Source organism: Chanos chanos, chromosome 3 (assembly GCF_902362185.1).
Source record: "Chanos chanos chromosome 3, fChaCha1.1, whole genome shotgun sequence".
NCBI lineage: Eukaryota > Metazoa > Chordata > Actinopteri > Gonorynchiformes > Chanidae > Chanos > Chanos chanos.
In genome coordinates, this window is record NC_044497.1 from 38156359 (window position 1) to 38176366 (window position 20008).

The 20008-nt window shown below is 39.6% G+C and overlaps 1 protein-coding gene across 1 annotated transcript in view; it reads left to right on the forward strand.

The window, feature by feature from the left end:
- The window catches only part of fbn2a (fibrillin 2a), a 76253-nt gene that overhangs the window by 31398 nt on the left and 24847 nt on the right, over positions 1–20008 (forward strand). Inside the window, exons 16-37 of the mRNA XM_030767829.1 lie at positions 2852–3004; positions 4182–4235; positions 4471–4596; positions 6764–6889; positions 9843–9962; positions 10370–10507; positions 11690–11740; positions 12205–12330; positions 12637–12864; positions 13261–13386; positions 13719–13847; positions 14200–14325; positions 14571–14696; positions 15188–15310; positions 15765–15890; positions 16327–16452; positions 17074–17196; positions 17448–17570; positions 17913–18038; positions 18321–18443; positions 19132–19254; positions 19630–19797. Of these exons, the coding sequence (XP_030623689.1) occupies positions 2852–3004; positions 4182–4235; positions 4471–4596; positions 6764–6889; positions 9843–9962; positions 10370–10507; positions 11690–11740; positions 12205–12330; positions 12637–12864; positions 13261–13386; positions 13719–13847; positions 14200–14325; positions 14571–14696; positions 15188–15310; positions 15765–15890; positions 16327–16452; positions 17074–17196; positions 17448–17570; positions 17913–18038; positions 18321–18443; positions 19132–19254; positions 19630–19797 (2790 nt within the window). The remainder of the gene's footprint in view (positions 1–2851; positions 3005–4181; positions 4236–4470; positions 4597–6763; positions 6890–9842; positions 9963–10369; positions 10508–11689; positions 11741–12204; positions 12331–12636; positions 12865–13260; positions 13387–13718; positions 13848–14199; positions 14326–14570; positions 14697–15187; positions 15311–15764; positions 15891–16326; positions 16453–17073; positions 17197–17447; positions 17571–17912; positions 18039–18320; positions 18444–19131; positions 19255–19629; positions 19798–20008) is intronic.

Consider the following 20008-nt stretch of genomic DNA (forward strand, 5'->3'; position numbering starts at 1 on the left):
TGGATTCTCATTTTATAAAGGGGTTTTAGGTTTGCCGCTTTTCACACATTAACTTTACCAAAGTTGATTATAATAAAGACTTTGGTGCTCCCATCGTGTTTAGAGGTTAATTTGACAAATGGTCTTTTAGCTCTGTTTGTTTGGGGAAGAGCTCTACTCCAAAACTGCCGCCCTGTCTCCATCTGGACACTGCCGTGGTAAATATTTATTGGCTTGCTTGGCGTTTATACCAGAACAAATGAATGCAGTGTTTCACAAATACCCCACAATTCACAAACAAGTCTGTTTTACAAATACTCGATATAACTATAAAATATGTCATATGTTTGATGGTTCTTCAAAAACAAATGTTTTAAATGTAAAAGTACTAAAATCCTTTGCGTATCAATAAAGCTTTGTGTACCATCGCATTTTGCAAAACCCCAGACTTGTTTTTGGGAGCGGGCGGTAATGTGAGCCTTGACCCTGCAGTTGTTTGGCTGTGCCGAGAAGCTCTGTCAAAGACTGACCAACTGAAAGCGTTTCTTGCTAAATTAAGCCTGAGTTGGTTTTCCCTCAACAACAGTGTGAACATGAGATGGCAGTCAGCCATAATATATAGCACACCACGAGTCCAATAACAGTAAGACCTGAGGCCTTCTTAATACTTCTGGGCGTCTTGTTTTCATTGACCTTAATTCAGTTTACCAAAAGATCTCACTTTACTATGCTTCCAAGTCTTTCCAAATCAGCGAGTATCTTTGCTGCACCAGGAAGGCCTGACAAATTAATGCACCTCTCTGTTTTTTGTTTCCATCTAAGACAGAGTGCTCAGTAATTAAAGGCAAAGTTTGGAAACTTTGTTTATCTCAATAAGATAATCCATTGGGAGAAAGGTTTGCTTGAAATGTACTCTAAAGCGTCAGTGTTGTCTTTCAACAATGCACCAGCTCTTGGATGGTCCTTTAAGGATGAAGGACAATGTTTTCATTATTTTTTGGCACTCTATTCTGTTCAAAGAAAAAAGCCTGTCTGTTCATCTGAGGAGGCCTGCTCAGCAGAGCCAGTAAAAAGCAACAGTGGGGAGTTGTGGAAAAAAAAAAAGTGTAGAGATTTATTTGATTAAAAGATGAAACCAGAGTCATCAGTAGATAATTAAAAAACACTGTCAGTTTAAAGACAAACAAAAACTAAACACAAAATAAAAGAATAATCAAAGAAAATAACCCTCAGAATAACTAATGTCACCGACAGTCTGAATCAGACTAATCAGACTCAAATAAATGCCAATGGTTTTAACAGGGACCTGGGTTGCATGTGTGTAGGATGCAAGCTCTCTTTATAATGTCTCCCCAGATTCCCATATAAGAAACCTAATTTAGCCAAATATGTCAGTTAACTCACAAATTAAGTATATTTATTACTGTAATTTTATGATGTGATTTTTAAAATGAAACAATGGCATTTTCTCATTGTTAACAATATCAAAATATCTGTAGAACAGTTACATAAAGCAAACTCCCCTGTAATAGTACTGAAATGGATTGTGACCATCTGTTTAAAGAAAAGAAAAAACATTTAGACTCTTAACAAAGCACAATAATGTCAGCACCCGCTACACACAACAATAAACTCTGTTCCTCGCTCACACAAACAAAAAATAAATAAATAAGTCTGCACCAATTATTTCTTTTGTTTGTATATTGCAAAGGAATGGGATGCTAGCGATAGCTAACTTAAAGTGGGCCACATAACAAAGGACTGCTCAGGAAATATGGAGTCGATGCTCAACAGAGGACAATGCCATGATGAGCCAATAATCCTGTTTCATCAGTGTCTAAATACACGGTTAGGTCTTCCGTACAATCACGTCCAAACTCCTTAAACTTCTGGCCTCTACCGTACTATTGAAAGGCCTTTTCTCCTGACTGTCTTCTTTATCTCTCCTTTCAGTAAGGGTTCATAGTCTACTTTATCATGGGGTATGGCTAGAGTTGAAACGATGAATCTCAGACGTTGAAACACCACCTATCTAACGACTGTACTTGACATGGGTCACACCAAATCCTTTTCTGAAGCTCCAGTGCATTTCTCAGATGTGTCAAATACCATTTGGCTTTGCATGCTTGCTGTTGTCTGGGCTTTTGCCTTTGATTTTGCCATTGTCATCTGCAGCAACAGCTTCAGTAAAATACATGTAGAAAAAGGAACCAGGAGTGTTACTGAGAATTCTTCATATAAGACCTTTCTACAGTCTATATTTCAATGCGGCAGCCTGTCTATGCAATAATTCATAGTGAGAGAAAACAGCAGGAGCTGTCTATGATGTTAACAGTCGTCAGGTTCAGGGAATTTATTGTATTTAATACAGGAAGTCACTCGGTCACTCATCTTAGTGGCTGGTACCAAATGGTGTATACTTTGACCACAGTGGCCTAACTCTACAATAAACTGCCATCTTAAATCGTCTGTTGTAAAAATGTTTTCAAACAATGAAACTGCCTAAGCGTTTAAAACATATGATTATGTTACTAATAAATCATAGAATACAACTTTTAAAGACCGATATTTCATGTCCATTCCTACAATGATAGCATCACTGAACATTTTTATTTTAAAATAACACTAACACCAATATTATGCAACTAATTAACTGCTTATCATGAATTAAACATTAAAGATTTACAAGTGCTAGAGAAGAAATGTTAAAGATATTTTTTCATGGGAATAGGTTGATGACTACTATAGTCATTCCCCAGCCAGTATGGAGATAACAGAACTCCATGGTATTTTCAGTCGATTTTGCCATTGTTCTTGCTTATCCTTAAATCATTTTTTCATTGCAGTGAATCTCTTTTATTTCTCCTCGCAGACACACACATGCGCAGCACATGCTACGGGGCTATAAAGAAGGGGGTGTGTGTGCGTCCCTTCCATGGAGCAGTCACCAAATCTGAGTGCTGCTGTGCCAACACCGATTACAGCTTTGGCGAGCCGTGCAAACCCTGTCCAGCGAAGAACTCAGGTAAACCACGGCGTATTTCTCTTCTCAGAGCTGCTGTAAACACACCGAAACACATTGCAGAAGTCTCCAGATGAGTTAAAGATGATCTCCTGTATAGCACTCAGCGCTTTACTTTTCCAAGATAGGATACAGATCTGAGGCATAATGATTCATTCCATTAAGTGGCCATAGTACTTCTGTGTGTTTGTGTGTGTGTGTGTGTGTGTGTGTGTGTGTGTGTCTGTGCGCATGTGTGTGTGTGTGTGTGTGTGTGTGTGTGTGTGTGTGTCTGTGCGCGTGCATGTGTGTGTGTGTGTCTGTGTGTGTGTGTGTGCGTGTGCTTTTTTGTGTCTTATATTCGGGTTTGTGTAAGTGTGTTTGTACTCCGTGAGGGTGGGGCAAATACACTCGTGTAGTCTGTTTTCACTTGCGACTCTTGGGGTCTTTGTGTTGGTGATTGGAGGAAGTTGGAAGGATTACTGGAATGTTCTATATATTTCTATAGCTCTATAGCTCTTGGCACAGGAAGGAAATATAACTGTCTTCTGTTCAATTAATTTTAAACTGTGAGCAATTCAAAAGTCCTCCTTTGTTTGGATTATCCCCTTCCCATTCCTCTCTCTGTTTGAGTTGTAATGTGGTTAGGTTCCCTGCGCAAACTTGAAGTGTTTGGATTTTAGCACATTTTTTTCTTTCTCCTTTCTGCTATTCAGAGGAGGAGAGAAGCAGAAAGGCACTTAAAGTCAGAGCTTGAAGGTACATGGTGACCATGTGCTTCCCATTTAGACTGAAACAAAATTCTTACTTAAAAGATGTTTGTGATCTTTTATGACAGTCGTACACCTTCATACTGAGCACTGAATCATCAAAGCTTTAGAAAGCTCAAACTTGTGATGTCATAGCTATCATGTGGAAAGACTTACCCAGTTTTTTTGTACGTACTGTTTTTTCCTGTGACCAAAACCTTGGATTCAGTAACAGCATTACTTGTAACAGCATCACTTTTCATCCATTTGTCATCATTTAATGTTAACAATGGGTCCAAATACAGTCCTAGTAATATCACTGATATTACTTGATCCTTGAAGTATATTCTGTTCTGCTAAACATATTAAACAAATATTTAACACATGTCAGAGTAAAATATCTGCAGTATTTTAATGCATGTACTATCTTATTGTGATTTTTTTCCTCCTAGCTGAGTTCCAGGCTTTGTGTGGAAGTGGCATAGGCTTTTCTGTTGATGGAACAGGTAATTCAGTGATTTGCTTTGCTACTTTCCCTTAGGTAAATTGTCTTCTTCCTCTTATTTACTATGTTATTATGCTCTTAAGTATGCTCTTATTACAGTGTATTTGTTTTGTGCCTGTATTCTATGAAAATAACATGTGAATATATAACACACCCTCTAGCTAGAAGTGAAAATGTTAGTTGCTAAATGCTAAATTGCTCTTAACTGTCTGTTTCTGTGTTTCTTTGGGTTAAAGACATCAATGAATGTGCCCTGGACCATGACATCTGTGCTAATGGGGTGTGTGAGAACCTTAGAGGAGGCTACCGCTGCATCTGTAACACGGGCTATGAAACTGACCAGAGCGGCAGGAACTGCGTGGGTTGGTGCACTTTGAGACCTGAATTACTAAAGTTTTTAACATCTACAAATTGTTTTTTAGCTTGTATAAAACCACCGACGTGCACAGAGAGCTTCCAAGTCTCTCCAACTGATCCAAATTCTGTCTTCAGACAGCCAAAACAGCTCCTCAGTCACATAGTATTTAATGTACTATCACCCACGTTTGGCTGGAATTTTATATAGCTCCATTTCACCACTAGGACTTTTTCACTAACTTTTATACATATTGAAACTACATCATATCAGTGGCTTGGATAATTAGACAGACAGGAAGTTATTGTGGTGTAGAGCAGGCAGGGATTGACTGTCACAGATAGAATAACCTGTGGGAAGAAATAAGGGGTTCTAGTTATGAAGAACGGCCATTTCAGTCCCTATGAACTCGTCCAATTTCTCTACATTTATAAGTGTCTCTAAATAATATGCTTTTTCTAAGGTTACAGCCTCTGATAGAGCACTGACAGTACAAATTGGAAAAAGGTCTTACACTGGGAGGATTCACGTCATTTGAGTCAGTCAGCATTTCATGTCGCATCACTAAATTCATCGGTGCAGTGTCACTGGCAAAGAGAGACTGTTTCTCCAAATCGTCAGCCTTGTTTTTGGGTCATAAAGCCCTAGGGCCCTTTAAAGGTCCTGGCAGTAATCTCATGTTAGGTGCAGTGCAGAAGTGGCCCTGCTGGCTGGTCGATTTGACCTGACCTAATTTCCCTACTGTAGTAATGTACAGTTTTCTCACCCTTTTTGTTGAAAATTACCATAGGACATATATTTGTATGTGGACAAATTGAACAAAACATATTCCTTCTGTTCTACTGGTCAGTATAAATATCTTTATATAAATATTTATTTGTTTGTATGTGATTATGCGTTTAAAATTATGAACACTTTTGTTTTCTGTTATGCCCTTTTCTACATTCTACAGAGAAGAGAATGACATATGACTATTTTTTTAATTAACTTGTTCTCAGACATGAATAGATTTGTGCAAATGGTCCACTCCAAAAGCTAACCAATATACAGTGATGTATGTTCTTGTTTCTGTTCCTTTGTTTTAAACACTGACAAATATGTACCCAACAGGGGTGTAACGGTTTTGTACCAAAAGCAGAAACCATGGTTTTGTAGTTCTTGATTTGGTTCACATTGTGTCGTGAACAGTTTTTTTTTTTGTTTTGTTTTGCTTTTGTAAGTGAAGCTTTTATTTTCCAAATATGGTGCCGTGCCAGTACGTTAAGAATAATGTTAATCTTAATTTTAAGCTGGTATGCCTTTTCTTTTTCTTTACATTTCTCCCTGCAAAGCACATACACACCATACTTAATATGCTGGTCGTGTATGCTTTGACTGAGCAGACCATAAAAGCTTTAATGACAATAAGTTGATAAGTTCAACCGAGTAACCATTTTATGACTATATGAATCCACGTAAATGAATAAAGTGGATCTCTAGGCCTCTCGAAGCATGAAATTGTTTTTCTTACATCAAAGATGCGGTGCATTGATCTGAGAAAGGTCGTAACACTCAGTCATCATTTTGCAGTCGTCATGTGCATCTTTTCGTCCAGACATGGCATGCTCCAATGATGGTCCCAAAATTTAGAACCGTCCTTCCTCATTCAAGTTACCAATGTGGCAGTGTTTTTGTTTTGCTGTTGCCATACAACAATGGAAAACTTGCAGTCATTGCACTCTTGATTAAGAACCCTTAAAAGCTACTGATGTTCAGATTTCTTTCACTCATTCTCATGGGGGAGAGCCTTAAAATAACTGTTGTTCAAGTTTAGATTTCTTCTTGTCATTCTCTAAAACTTAAACATAAAAGGCACTAAAGGTTATTTTTCTTTCATTCTCACTTTTAAAGAGTTTTGGTGCGGTTTGCATGAAGTTTGTGCTTTTTGTGTTAAATTTGTATATGTTTAAAATTTTTAAAAAAAAGACAGTTCTGAGTTGGTTCAGTTTTCTTTCGCCCCAAACTGCGATGCAAATCGAATCTTTACCCAAAATCCAAGATACAAATCAAACCAGGAATATGATGAACTGTTATACCTCTGGCATTCGACAGTTTGCAGTTTCCTTTGCAGTTTAATGAGCAGTGAAAGGTCAATATGTTTTGAGCAGTGTTGTCTTGTTCTTTCTGACCCACAGACATTGATGAGTGTCTGGTGAACCGGCTCCTCTGTGATAACGGACTCTGTCGGAACAGCCCAGGTAGCTACAGCTGTGCCTGCCCCAAGGGCTTCCTCTTCAGACAGGACTCAGACACCTGTGAAGGTGAGGGCGGATGGAGCTTCACTAAATTATCACACCTGGTTGAATAAACACAAATATGAACTATATGAAGGCACTCTCACAGACCGAAGCAGTGGGTCTTGTGAGAGTGTGAGCTGTCTTTACTATAAATGGAAGCGTTGTGTCTGGTTTGTCCCTGGGTCCCAGTTATACTCAAGCAAGAGTTGTGTGTGATTCCATAGTTTTGTGAGGGTTTTCAAATGCAACCTGATGTCATGAAAAAATTTCACCTATTGATATTTGGAAAGACGTCATTAGACAACATAGTCATGGCCTGCTTGGTCGTAGCTGTATGACATCTCACTAAAATAGTAAAAAGTTACAAAGTTACTGTTCCTAGCCCTAAACCTGATTCTGACCATAACATTTTTTCATTGTAAGCATTTTGAAGTAACATTGCTCAGATCACATTAAAATGAGAACAGGGATTAGAGTTTCTGCCATAATAGTGGTTCACTTCAGAGGGATAGGCTATGAAGTCAGAGCCACATCAAATATTGATGTTTTTTGACAAACCTATATCACACACTGATGTCTATCCAAATGTTAATATTTGACATCTGTTTTTTGAAAACAGATAGTAAAATGGCCTGTGTTCTTTGAGTTATTCAACTATCAGAGTACAATCCACCAATTCATTCATGCATTTAAGACTGTGCTCTGTCCTTTTTAGGATAACTCATAGTAAAGCACCAAAACAGTAAATATGTATAGCAACATGTATAGCAGTCTTTCTTTCTTTATTCACTCTGCCCTCTTTATTGTTTTGTTTTCAAGCTCTAAGGTGACCGATGTTCTTCTCAGAATCTTGTGTTCTACTGTTTATTCTCATAGCTGGACGATGAGAGTACATAAAAAGATGTCAGGCAGTTTATGGGGAGGAGAGTGGGTGAAAAGAGAAGGGCATGTAACATGAGTGCAGTGAGGGAATATTTGGAAGCATTGCTGATGTTCAGGAGACCTGATCTCACTAACCCCATTTGTTCTGCATTTGAAAAGGGGTTGTTGTTCAGCAAGCATTGAGACATCAGCATTTGGAGTTTCTTTGTTTCTTTTGGTCTCTTTTCAGACTTGGACAATTTTGCACTTGTAAAAGTTATAAATAAATAATATCCACCAGCTGAACAACTAAGCCAACAGAACTGTCCCAGAGCACATCAGGGGCATTCCCTGGTGGTTAATATGAGTGTAATGGAACAGGTATTCGCACCAACTCATTCAGTATGTGGTTTCCAGTGCAGTACACAACAGAGAACTGAATGACTTTCCACTGGGCAAAGTTCAATGCAGTGTATAAAAATGAAACACTGGTTGTGAGGTTTATTTTTACACAGCTAATTAGGGGGAATTCAAAATTCAAAGTGACATATTATTGAAAACGTGTCTTAAATTGTCTGTTTGTTTCTGCCTCTTTAACAAGCTACAGTAACATGCATGCTGAACATTATTTCAAAATTCTTATCCCAGCAGATAATTTCCCTTTTGTCGCTTTGTCTTGCAGTTTTAATGAAATTCAAAATGACAAGCCATAGCTCAAGGAATCATTTAAGCCTGCACTACCAGTAATTAAAAAAAGAAAAAAAAGAATCAACTTTTTTTTCCTTCTGCACTGAAACATGATCCCTAAACCATACTATGTTCTGAACCATCTCACTCACACTCTCACCACCTTAGTCTGGGTTGAGTTCCTGACCAGGTGACTGGTGGGACATGTCATCTGCATTTTCTCAGTATGTTCCCAGGGCATAACAAAGACTTGCTGTGGTAATGTCACTGTGGTTGTTAGATGATGGGCAAAGCTGTTTTCAAATCAAGTCGGGCCCTGGCAGTGAAGGCGATGTATGTGTGGCTGGAAAGGGAATAGCATCAGTGGACACATGTTGCCTCTGACAGAGACAGCTGTGGAGAGTTAGTATTGGATTGAATGTAGAGGAGGCACCAGTGGGGACACTGCTTCATTTTTACTACATGTGGTTTTGGTAAATGATGGTTCTTATTGGTTCTTACACATACATAAACAAACACACACACACACACACGTGCAAACACTTTCTCCCGCAAACAGCTACGCATTCTCACGTGCAATTTGCCCCTACAGTAACTCAGCACAGAGGGGAAGTATTGACAGTCTCAGCGGCTACATTCCACATAGTCTTCCTCACATCGTCTTGCTCACATAGTATCACTCATAAATGGAGCTGAGACACTTTAAAGTTCTTGCTCAAATGTGTTTCATGAGAAATGGGACAAGGGTATTCCTGAATCACATGTAATTGTTGAGCTGAAGTGTAAACTTTTAAACTACGCCGCTCATCCGTTTCCTTTAAATATATCGCAAATGTTGCTGAAGTCTCAACAATGTCCGTGTCTAGAATTATTATGTGGAATATGATCACTGCCTTGTTTTGTACATGCAAAGCATGGATGTGATCATAAATGTGTAGCCCTACAAACTTGATGACTATTATTTGAGCCCCATCTATTTCTTAGTTTTTCAGAGGTTTGGACTAGGTTGCAGATTTTGAGTTTCACAGTATGCATCTGGAACGAAGTTGGTTGGTAGGTTAGTGCCAAAGGTGTTATGGTAGTGGTCTGTTGTGATTTGTTTTACATTTGTACTCTAAAATCTATTAATGTAAAAAACACGCTACAGAACACAAAGGCATATGTTTTTAATATTACGTCTTAAGCATTTTGAATATCAGACTGCAATTCTAGAAATCCTCTGAATGTATGGAAATACGTTTTAACATAAGATGAAGGACAGTTTGATGAGTTATCAAAATCCTGAAATGTAAGAAAATAACAGTGTATCTCTAAATCTGTCTACACTTACAATTGAACAGTGCTTCTCTTTTATCATTGTCTTGACAAATGCCCTGAGGGGAACAGTTTTTCTGAAGCCTGTATCCATAACTCTTTCATTCATTTTCAGATGTGAATGAGTGTGAAAGCAGTCCATGCATCAACGGAGTGTGTAAGAACAATCCTGGCTCCTTCTCCTGTCAGTGCTCCTCAGGAAGTAAACTGGACCCCACTGGCCTCATCTGCATTGGTAAACACACACACACACACACTACCACGCATGCATATATCAGGCTTGTGTTTAAATATTCCCAAATGGACAGAAAGTATGTGACTTACTCCACTGAGATGACATGATCGTGTGAGATCTGTGGATTTAGACCAAGTACCAAGCTCTGGGGGAAACTGTTGCCTACGTGACAAATTAAAACCACATTTAAAAGTAATCATTCCTCATGCACGTATTGTAATTTTTATGGTTAAATCTACCCACATATCCACTGCTAACGTCCTTCACACATCAGCCAAACCTAAAATTTTCTCCATTTTATATGACATCTGTAGAGCCCTGGCTAAATGCTGCATGTTAAACCAAAAATGTTATTTTGTCGTGTTTACTTTGACGAAGGGTTCATCACTGGTCGGTTGTTTTGACAGAGAATCTGAAGGGTACGTGCTGGCTGAACATCGAGGACGGGCGCTGTGAGGTGAACATTAACGGGGGCACACTGAAATCCGAGTGCTGTGCCACACTGGGAGCGGCCTGGGGAAGCCCCTGTGAACAGTGCGAGATCGGTACGGCACTGGCATCGTTTTGCCCTAATAACGGCCATCGGAACCGTGTCTCATATGTGACAGCAGTGCCCAGTGACTCCTTTTTATTCTCACTGTTTATACTGCCCTTCATCATTTCAAAATCTGTCTGTTCTAAATTTACAGACTTTAGACCATGATGGTCTGGACCGTTAGTTAACCTCACAAAGTCCTAATTTTAGATCATTGTGGTAAAAGCTATACTTAATAAGCCGGACAAGTGTTTGAAAAAAAAGAGAAGAAAACCTTTTAGTTGGGTTTGCATTGGCAGAAGGGAATTTGGTTTACTGGTTTATATAGTTTATCTCTTCTTACAAACTTTTACAAACAGTATGTTTATTGTTGTTTTGTCTCCCTGTTGCTAGGAAACCTGGTTATGTCATTTGGACTGCTACATGCCCATTTGGCACAGGTTTACCTGTAAATTGTAGCCAACTTATAACTTTCCAAGTCCTTCTTACAAGGTCCAAGTGCTATTCCTGATTAGCTACATTTGATCACATGGGATTCTGCAGTTGACTGTGTGATTGTGCGTTATTCAGTTTCATGTGACTGCTTATTTTAAGGCAGCAGAGATCCCTGTGTGATTCTTTGTTCTTTTCTTTGTTTCTCCATCTCCATAAATCTTTTCTTTGTTTCTCCATCTCCGCAAATCTTAATTCTTATGGATATCTATATATTCAGCATCGTGTGTGTGTGTGTGTGTGTGTGTGTGTGTGTGTGTGTGTGTGTGTGTGCACCAGACAGCAGCCTAAGCTGACAGTGAGATTTTCTTGGCTTGAACGCAATAGACAAGCTGTATGTGAAACCCAAACCAGCTGTTGGGTTTCACATACCTCACCAAACAGCTCACACACCTATGCTTCATTTCCATAATTTCAGTTATTTTCATCTTTATATTTAATCACTAAGTTATCACTTTTCTTTGTCCTCTTGCATAGCATTGGTCCACAACCCCTTTTTCATCTGTGGAATTTGCTAATATTGTTTAATGCCTTGAGCTGTCCTTTAATAATCTGTGATCCTTGTAGGACTTAAAGGAGATTTTTGCTCACAATCTCATAGTATCCTATGCCCCTTTTCTTCCATAATTTCATTTAAGTGAAATTTCACATCAGAGAAATTTGCAGTTCAGCTTCCACAATGTTAAATTTGCATTTTCAGACCCGGTCTGTTCAAGAGGCTTTGCTCGCCCCAGAGGGACAGTCTGTGAAGGTAGGAATGTTTAAACATGAGGGAGGGCTTGCAAGAGTTTATGGCTCCTAAGATGTATTTTTGTTTGTTTCTCTGTTACTTTTTCTCTGGTCTTTAGAGAAGCTGGTCTTCATTCTCAGAAACCATCTCCTAAACTTGTACATTTGTCACTGAGCTTGTTTCTAGGTTTAGTATAAAACTTAACTAATTTTAAGTTAGATGCACTAATGAATCCAGCAGTGTTGAGGGTGTAAAGTAGAAAACAAGAAAGTGGAAAAAAATTAAAACTTCAGTGAATGCTGTGTATTGTTTCCAGAGTATGAAAAATGCCACATTTTGCAATTTTATTCTCCAACATTTTTTTTTCCTTTATTTTTTTCCTAACAGCGGCTGCCGGTTGTCTGTTATACAGTAATTGTGAAGTATCTTAAAAGACATTCTTGTTTTGTGTGTGTTTTCTGTGTTATTTTGCTGTTGTGCTCTAGATGTGAATGAGTGTCAAGTGTTTCCTGGTGTATGTCCTAATGGTCGCTGTGTAAACACCAGAGGTTCCTTTAAGTGTCAGTGTCCAGAGGGCCTCACATTGGACGCCACAGGACGAGTCTGTGTCGGTCAGTTAACCCTCATCATATTTCAACATATTCTTTCTGCACTTAAACTTGCAGCTTTAGTCAGTTCTATTCAGTTTACAGTTACATGGTCAAACAGTAGACCTCAGTCATACAGTCAATGATACCCATGTGTGTATTATGTAACATAATGTTATTTAAATGCCATGACGTCTCCATAATTTTCCTATTTGGAAAATTTCCTATTTCCTATTTCCTATTTCCTGTTCCTATTTGGACCTTTTGGGTTGATCATGTGGAAATGTTTAGGAAGTAAAACAAGAGATGGTTTCCACCTCTTGCCCTCAGACATTCGCTCAGAGCATTGCTACCTGACCTATGATGAGGACGCGTGCACTCAGCCCGTGGCCGGAAGGTTCCGGATGGATGCCTGCTGCTGTACGGTGGGTGCTGCCTGGGGTAAAGAGTGTGAGGCATGCCCAGAGCCAGGTACTCCAGAGTTTGATGTCCTGTGTCCACGTGGACCTGGCTTTGCCAACCGCGGGGATGTTCTCACCGGTAGACCCGTTTATAAAGGTGAAAGTATGGCCAGAAATATTGGTGAATCTCTAAATGTTCTTTATCATAACAGCTGACATAAGATGACAGGCAGTTCTTGTTGCCTACTTATCAACTCTGAGATACGAATGGAGTAGAGAGATATGTCCACACTCTATCAGAGGGAGTGGTTGGTATAAATAGTATGAATCATTACTCATTTAATTTGCATGTGTAATATTGTTGATGAGGATGATGATGATGGTTATGATTTGAAAATTGCATTTGTAATGTCATGTGGGAACAGTAGGTCACACTGCAAATATATTCAAAATGTTGCAAATCATGGCTTGGCCAAAAATAATGCCAAGGAAATCAAGGTAGCCAGATTCTTCAAGTTTCCTCGGGTTTTTAACTTAAGAATTTTTTTCACAGACATCAATGAATGTAAGGTATTCCCCAGCATATGCACACATGGAAAATGTCGTAACACCATTGGCAGTTTCCGTTGCCGTTGTGATAGCGGCTTTGCCCTGGATATGGAGGAACGCAACTGCACAGGTGTGAACCACTCAGAGACGCAGAATCCTATTCAATAGAATCTGTGTAGAAAACACCAGGATACAATCCACATCTGACCTTTACAAGATGTTTAGTCTATTAACACTCTTTGAAATGAAAAATTCCCGAGTTGTTGTTTTTTTACTTTAGTGTTCATCAGTCTTTTTTTTTTTTTCATTTTTGTTTTTACTTCATTAGTGTTCAGAACTTGATGCATTGCAGAGAAGTAACCCAATTTATACTCGTAGTGAAAGAAAGAAGATGTTTTTGTTCTTTGTTTCAGTATTTGTGAAACTCATGGGTTTATATTTGTGTGTGGTGTGTATATACAGACATTGATGAGTGTCGGATCTCTCCTGACCTGTGCGGACAAGGAACATGTGTTAATACGCCTGGAAGTTTTGAGTGTGAATGCTTTGAGGGCTATGAGAGTGGATTCATGATGATGAAGAATTGCATGGGTCAGTACTACCCTTCACTTTACACACACACAACACACATTCATTAAACCCTTACACCCCAAAGAACCTTATGAAATGCTGGCAGAGCTGTGCGAATAGACGCTTCAACAGACACACATGTCAGTGTAACTCCTACACACTCAACGCACTCTTCACATATTCTGACTAAGCCGCTACATTCAAGACACACTCTTGCGCTACATGCGCTCAAATCATAATACTTCACACACTCCTATAGAGCCTGAGGGACTGACCCTCAACACACAATTAACACACTGTAGTTCCCAACACATGAAAATGCTTATGTAAAAACTGAGTGTGTGTGTGTGTGTGTTTGTGTGTGTGATTACAGATATCAATGAGTGTGAGAGGAATCCAATACTGTGCAGAGGAGGCACCTGTCAGAATACAGATGGAAGTTATGAGTGTATCTGCCCTCCTGGGCATCAGCTCTCCATCAGTGGGGATACTTGTGAAGGTAAAAACACACACAAACTGGCAATATGTGTCCCTGACCTTTCTACATTACAGTGCCCAAATGGTTTCGTCTCTGTTAAATACACTCTCTTTTATGGATATTATAGCAGGTTAATCTCTCAATCCTCTCTCTCAATTCTGGTTCTGTAGAGACAGAGCATTCTCTGTGTCAACATACATAGTTGAGTGTGTGTCTATGTAAGTGTGTTATCATATGTGGCACACATGAATGTCGCTCTCCTGCAGATGTGAATGAGTGTGAGCTCAGCGCTACACTCTGTCGGCATGGGGAGTGTGTGAACGTGGTCGGGACCTATCGTTGCACCTGTAACACTGGTTATCAGTCAACACCGGACAAACAAGGCTGCACTGGTATGAATACTCTGTCTCAGAATTTTATACTTTGCTTCTCTTAATGAACGCATGGAGATTGTGTTGAAGAGTTTGGGTGGTTTTACTGGAATGTCACTTTCTTGGTGCTTTTTTATCGGTTTCTCTTGGAGATCAATTGAATTACCTCCCCTTTCAAAATTCCACCCATTGATCCGTCCATCCATCCATCAGTCCATCTGTCCATCCATCCATGCATCCTTCCATCCATCTATCCATCCATCCATCAATCCATCCATCCATCCATCCATCCATCCATCCATCCATCTATCCATCAATCCATCCATCCACCCATCCAGTCGTCCATCCATCCCATCTCTACAGTTCTATACATTTTCCTGTCCATTCATCTGTCTGTTTTTTTATCAGTCATCCATTCGTTCATTCATTTGCTTGTCATTCACCAGGCCACGTCATTTATATGTTCCCTCGTATTCAATCTCATCCATTATGAACTCCATCCATCATTGCAGACATAGATGAATGCACCATAGAGAATGGGGGTTGTGACGTACACTGCACCAATTCTGAAGGCAGTTACACGTGCAGCTGCAACCCGGGCTACACCCTGATGCCAGATCTGAGGACTTGTGCAGGTATACGCACATACATGCATGTACACACACACATATATACCTACATATATATTATATATGTATATATGTGTATATGTATGCACATAGCCCCAGTACTATATATATAGTAGATATATATATATATATAAAACAACAGTGTGTGTAAGAGAAACAGCAAGGTAGTAAAGAATATGAGACTTCTCAGGGTACTGGGGCTATGTGTATACATATACACATATATACATATTACTGTTAACTCTTAACTGTTGTTAAATTGTTAAATTTAGTGTGCATTAAACAGAGCTTTTCATACACACACACACACACACACGATTTCAAGTAGCAGTGGAGGTGATTTAATGGCGCATTGTAAACGGCTGCTCACCAGCTGTTCTCCACTCCAACCCCTTATTTTTATCCCGCCTTTCTCTCTCACTCTCTCTCTCTCTCTCTTTCTCTCTCTTCCTCTGAGCAGATGTGGATGAGTGTGAAGAGGAGTCTGATATATGTGATGGTGGCCAGTGCACTAATGTCCCTGGAGAGTATCACTGTCTTTGTTATGATGGATTTATGGCCTCCATGGACATGAAGGCTTGTCTGGGTATGCTGAGCTAGCATAATCACAAAGAACATACTGTTTTTAGATCTTTTCTCTAAAGCTTCAAAAAAGTTTCTCTTTATTTTGTATTTAAGTCTGTCTGTGTAAGAATCATACTTATACTCACTACTGGATATTCCTCTGCAGACACTATCACACATTACGCATCAAGTCTTAATGTTGTGCTGTTATGTATGTTCACTCTTTAGTTTTTATCTGGAATCAGTTTAACTTTATGTTTTATAGTATCTGATATTGGCATTATTTTAAGGAAAACTGACCCAAAACCAGTCCCAGGGCCAGATTTCTGCCCTGCTGGAGCGTCTATCATAAATTCTCAGTTTTTGCTGGATCTCACTCATAGTTTCTACCTCAGACTTCTGGATCCCCTGATACACTGCTAAAGGAAGCTTACCCCTTAAGTCTATTATTTCACCAGATGTGAACGAGTGTGAGCTCAATGCTAACATCTGCATGTTCGGGGAGTGTGAGAACACCATTGGCTCCTTTGTCTGCCACTGTGAGGTGGGCTACTCTGTGAAGAAGGGAACGTCTGGCTGCACAGGTGACAGTTTATTACGCCTGACGTAGCTTTGTTGTACCTGACATAGCCCTGATTATACAAAACACACTGTAGATTACAGTATACCTTGTAAATTACACACAGCAGGTCCATCATATTGTCATGGTAATACACTCAGGGGTGTTTGTTATTAAAATGATTAGCACATTATGATGCTACAACCAGATCACATCATGCCAGAGATCAGTAAAGTTGCCTCAGTTCTCACCATGGCTTATTTGTGAGACAGAATATGTCACTTATGTCATCAGTTACCACACATACCATGGCTTATGTGTGACAGTTACACAGTATGACATGGATACTACAGGTCGCTCTTGTCAGGGTGACTTGTTCGGTTCATTCACATCTCTCACCTTCACACTATTACACACAAGGCACACACCTTGATATGGAGCTAAGTTTGTCCTCAGGTTTTCACATTTGTCATGTATCACAGCATAACAATTTATTTTTACATATTTTTAAATTAATTTTCTTTATTTTTATTATTAATTCATTATAAGGTTTTGAGAATGTACTTATTTCACAGAATAAGCTGTAAATTGAAGCTTTAATGAACCTGTTTGGGATTGGCTATTTTGTTTGTATTTGTGTCTCTAGATGCTGATGAGTGCCAGAGCGGCACACACAACTGTGACATTCATGCTACCTGTATGAACACTCCAGGGAGCTTTCGTTGTACTTGCCATGAAGGATGGCGTGGTAACGGCGTCAAATGTGTCGGTATGCCTACATTCACCTCTGTCCTCTCTCCACTGTAGTTACCACAACATGTCTGAAAAGTGTTAACACTGCTAAATGTTGGTAAACACTGGTAAACATTGGTAAACATAGCACAGACTAGCACAAAATGCTTAGATATCTGCATAACCAAATCTCTTGGTTTATTCAGCTGGCTAGGAATTTCTCAGAACTCCTCAGCCTTCAAACAGTAAACAAATATTCCAAACATTTGCTCATTTTCCTGTCCAAAGATCTGGATGAGTGCACCAACGGCACTCACCACTGCAGCGCCAGTGCCAAGTGTATTAACACACCAGGCTCCTACCGCTGCTCCTGCTCTGTGGGCTTTACTGGAGATGGCTTTACCTGTACAGGTAAGACCACAGCATACACTTCACACCAGGTACAACGTAGACCCCAATCCTAGGAATTCAATGGCCCTCTCAAGGTCAATAGAGGGTGACACGTGTCGTAATGTGAGGCAGTGACATATTTCAATGCAGCAGTTACAAAGGATCAGGTTTGAGATTTGAATTAAAAGCTTATGTTGCTGTGATAAGAGTCATCATATCCTACTAATGCCTTAACATGGGTGACTGGACAGAAATGTTTTTAAAGCGGTATAATAGATAAGAAATTTGCATAGCAGATGTTATGATAAATGTTCTGTCTTTGTTTGCTGCTAAGCCTTTTTGTGTACTGGTGTCTAATGGCAGATATAGATGAATGCGCTGAGAATGTAAACCTGTGTGAGAACGGACAGTGTCTGAACATCCCTGGTGCCTACCGCTGTGAGTGTGAGATGGGCTTCACGCAGGCCCCAGACAGCCGCACCTGCCAAGGTTAGCCACGCCACACACACACACACACACAAATCCATACACACACACACACACACACACACTGAATCACAAGAATCACACAGGGATCTCTGCTGCCTTAAAACAAGCAGTCACATGAAACGGAAGAAAAGGACTAGGCTGCTGTTTGTCTGCTTTGAGGAATGACTTTGTGTACATGTGCATTTTATCAAAAATCAGCTTCCCTATCCTTGCCAAACCGAGTATTATCATCTCATTATGCTCTCGGTAATCAGTGAATGATAATTGTGTTTTATTTGACAGATATTGATGAATGTTCGTTCCAGAACATATGTGTGTTTGGCACGTGTAAGAACATCCCGGGCATGTTCCGCTGTATCTGTGATGAAGGCTATGAGTTGGACAGATCAGGTGGCAACTGTACAGGTACTCAGCATTTTTCTTCATGTCAGATACAAGGGGTGGACAAAGTAATGTTAAATTCGATGAATTAACAATCCATTTTTACAATGATTGATACTAACAAACCATTAAACACCATTACTATGAAAAAGGGACCAAACTAAACCACCAAAACTGCAAAATTGCTTATTGTGGTAAAGGGAATAGTGTCAAACAGTCTTAGAGCACACATGAATCAAGGAAAAACTGCAGTAGAAAAGAAGAACGCTGGTCAGGGGCCACAGTCAGAGACAGACAGACACGTTTAATGCAATAGTTGGTGAAAACCGCAAAACACATGGGAGCCATTAAGTCTGATCATTGCATGGATAGTAAAATAATGACCAAGGAATATGAAGCCATTATATTTTCAAGGCAACTCGTATTGGTTACTGGATACTCATGTCCTTTTAAGGATGCCCATTATATTTATATTATCCAATATCTATTAATATTATATTTATTATATTATTATAACATAATATTCATTTTTTGGTCTAAAACAGCTTTCTGAACAATTTCGATCTGGAAGACATCAGACTTGCGTCCTTCATTTTGATTTCATTGTGTGATTTGTGTCTTGTGTGTTTTTTGGAGGGGTTTTTTTTGTAGATGTGGATGAATGTCAGGACCTTATAAACTGAGTGAGGTTTTTTGTTTGGTTTTTTTGCAGATGTGGATGAATGTCAGGACCCTATAAACTGTGTGAATGGGCTGTGTGTGAACATACCTGGCTCTTACGAATGTAACTGCCCACTGGACTTTGAGCTCAACCCTACTGGTGTAGGTTGTGTTGGTGAGTCAGTTTGATGTCTGTAGCTTCACTGACTATAGACAACTCTAGGAGAATAAGTGTCAGTAAAAGAACACCATGCTCTTAATGAATCCAGAACTGTAACACTTCTGAAATTTCCTGTAATTTGTGTCTGTAACATCCATTATTATGAAGGCATAACATTTTATAGGTGGTAGACGAGGTTGTCACTCTGCGCTCATGTTGTGTGTTTTCAGTCTTTTTGGGGTTTTTCTGTTTGTTTGGTTCGTGTGTCTTGACTTTGAGTTGGAACACATATAAACTAAATGTATTACAGAAACAAATTACTGTACTTTCAGCTAGCACTTTTTTTAATACTGTGTGATGCCTCACTTTTTGTCTCTCTCTCCCCATCAGACACTCGCGTGGGGAGCTGTTTTCTGGAGGCTGTTGGTAACGCGCGTGGTCGTGGGGGTCTGGTGTGCAGTGTAGAAGTGGGGGTGGGAGTCAGTCGTTCCTCCTGCTGCTGCTCCAAGGGCCGGGCCTGGGGAAACCCCTGTGAACTATGCCCTGCAGTCAACTCATGTGAGACACACTCAGTTCCGTTTTACTGCTAAGACTCCTTTAAATGCCTCGTAGAGATACCCTATACCTCTCACCTGTGCTAGTGCAGTTTATCACAGAAACCTTTACCGAACTTATTGAAAATACGGACACTTTATGTGTTCTGAAGTGAAGTGATCTGAAGTTATGCGTTCTGAAGTTTAAGTAATCAAAATGTTTACATTGGGAGAGT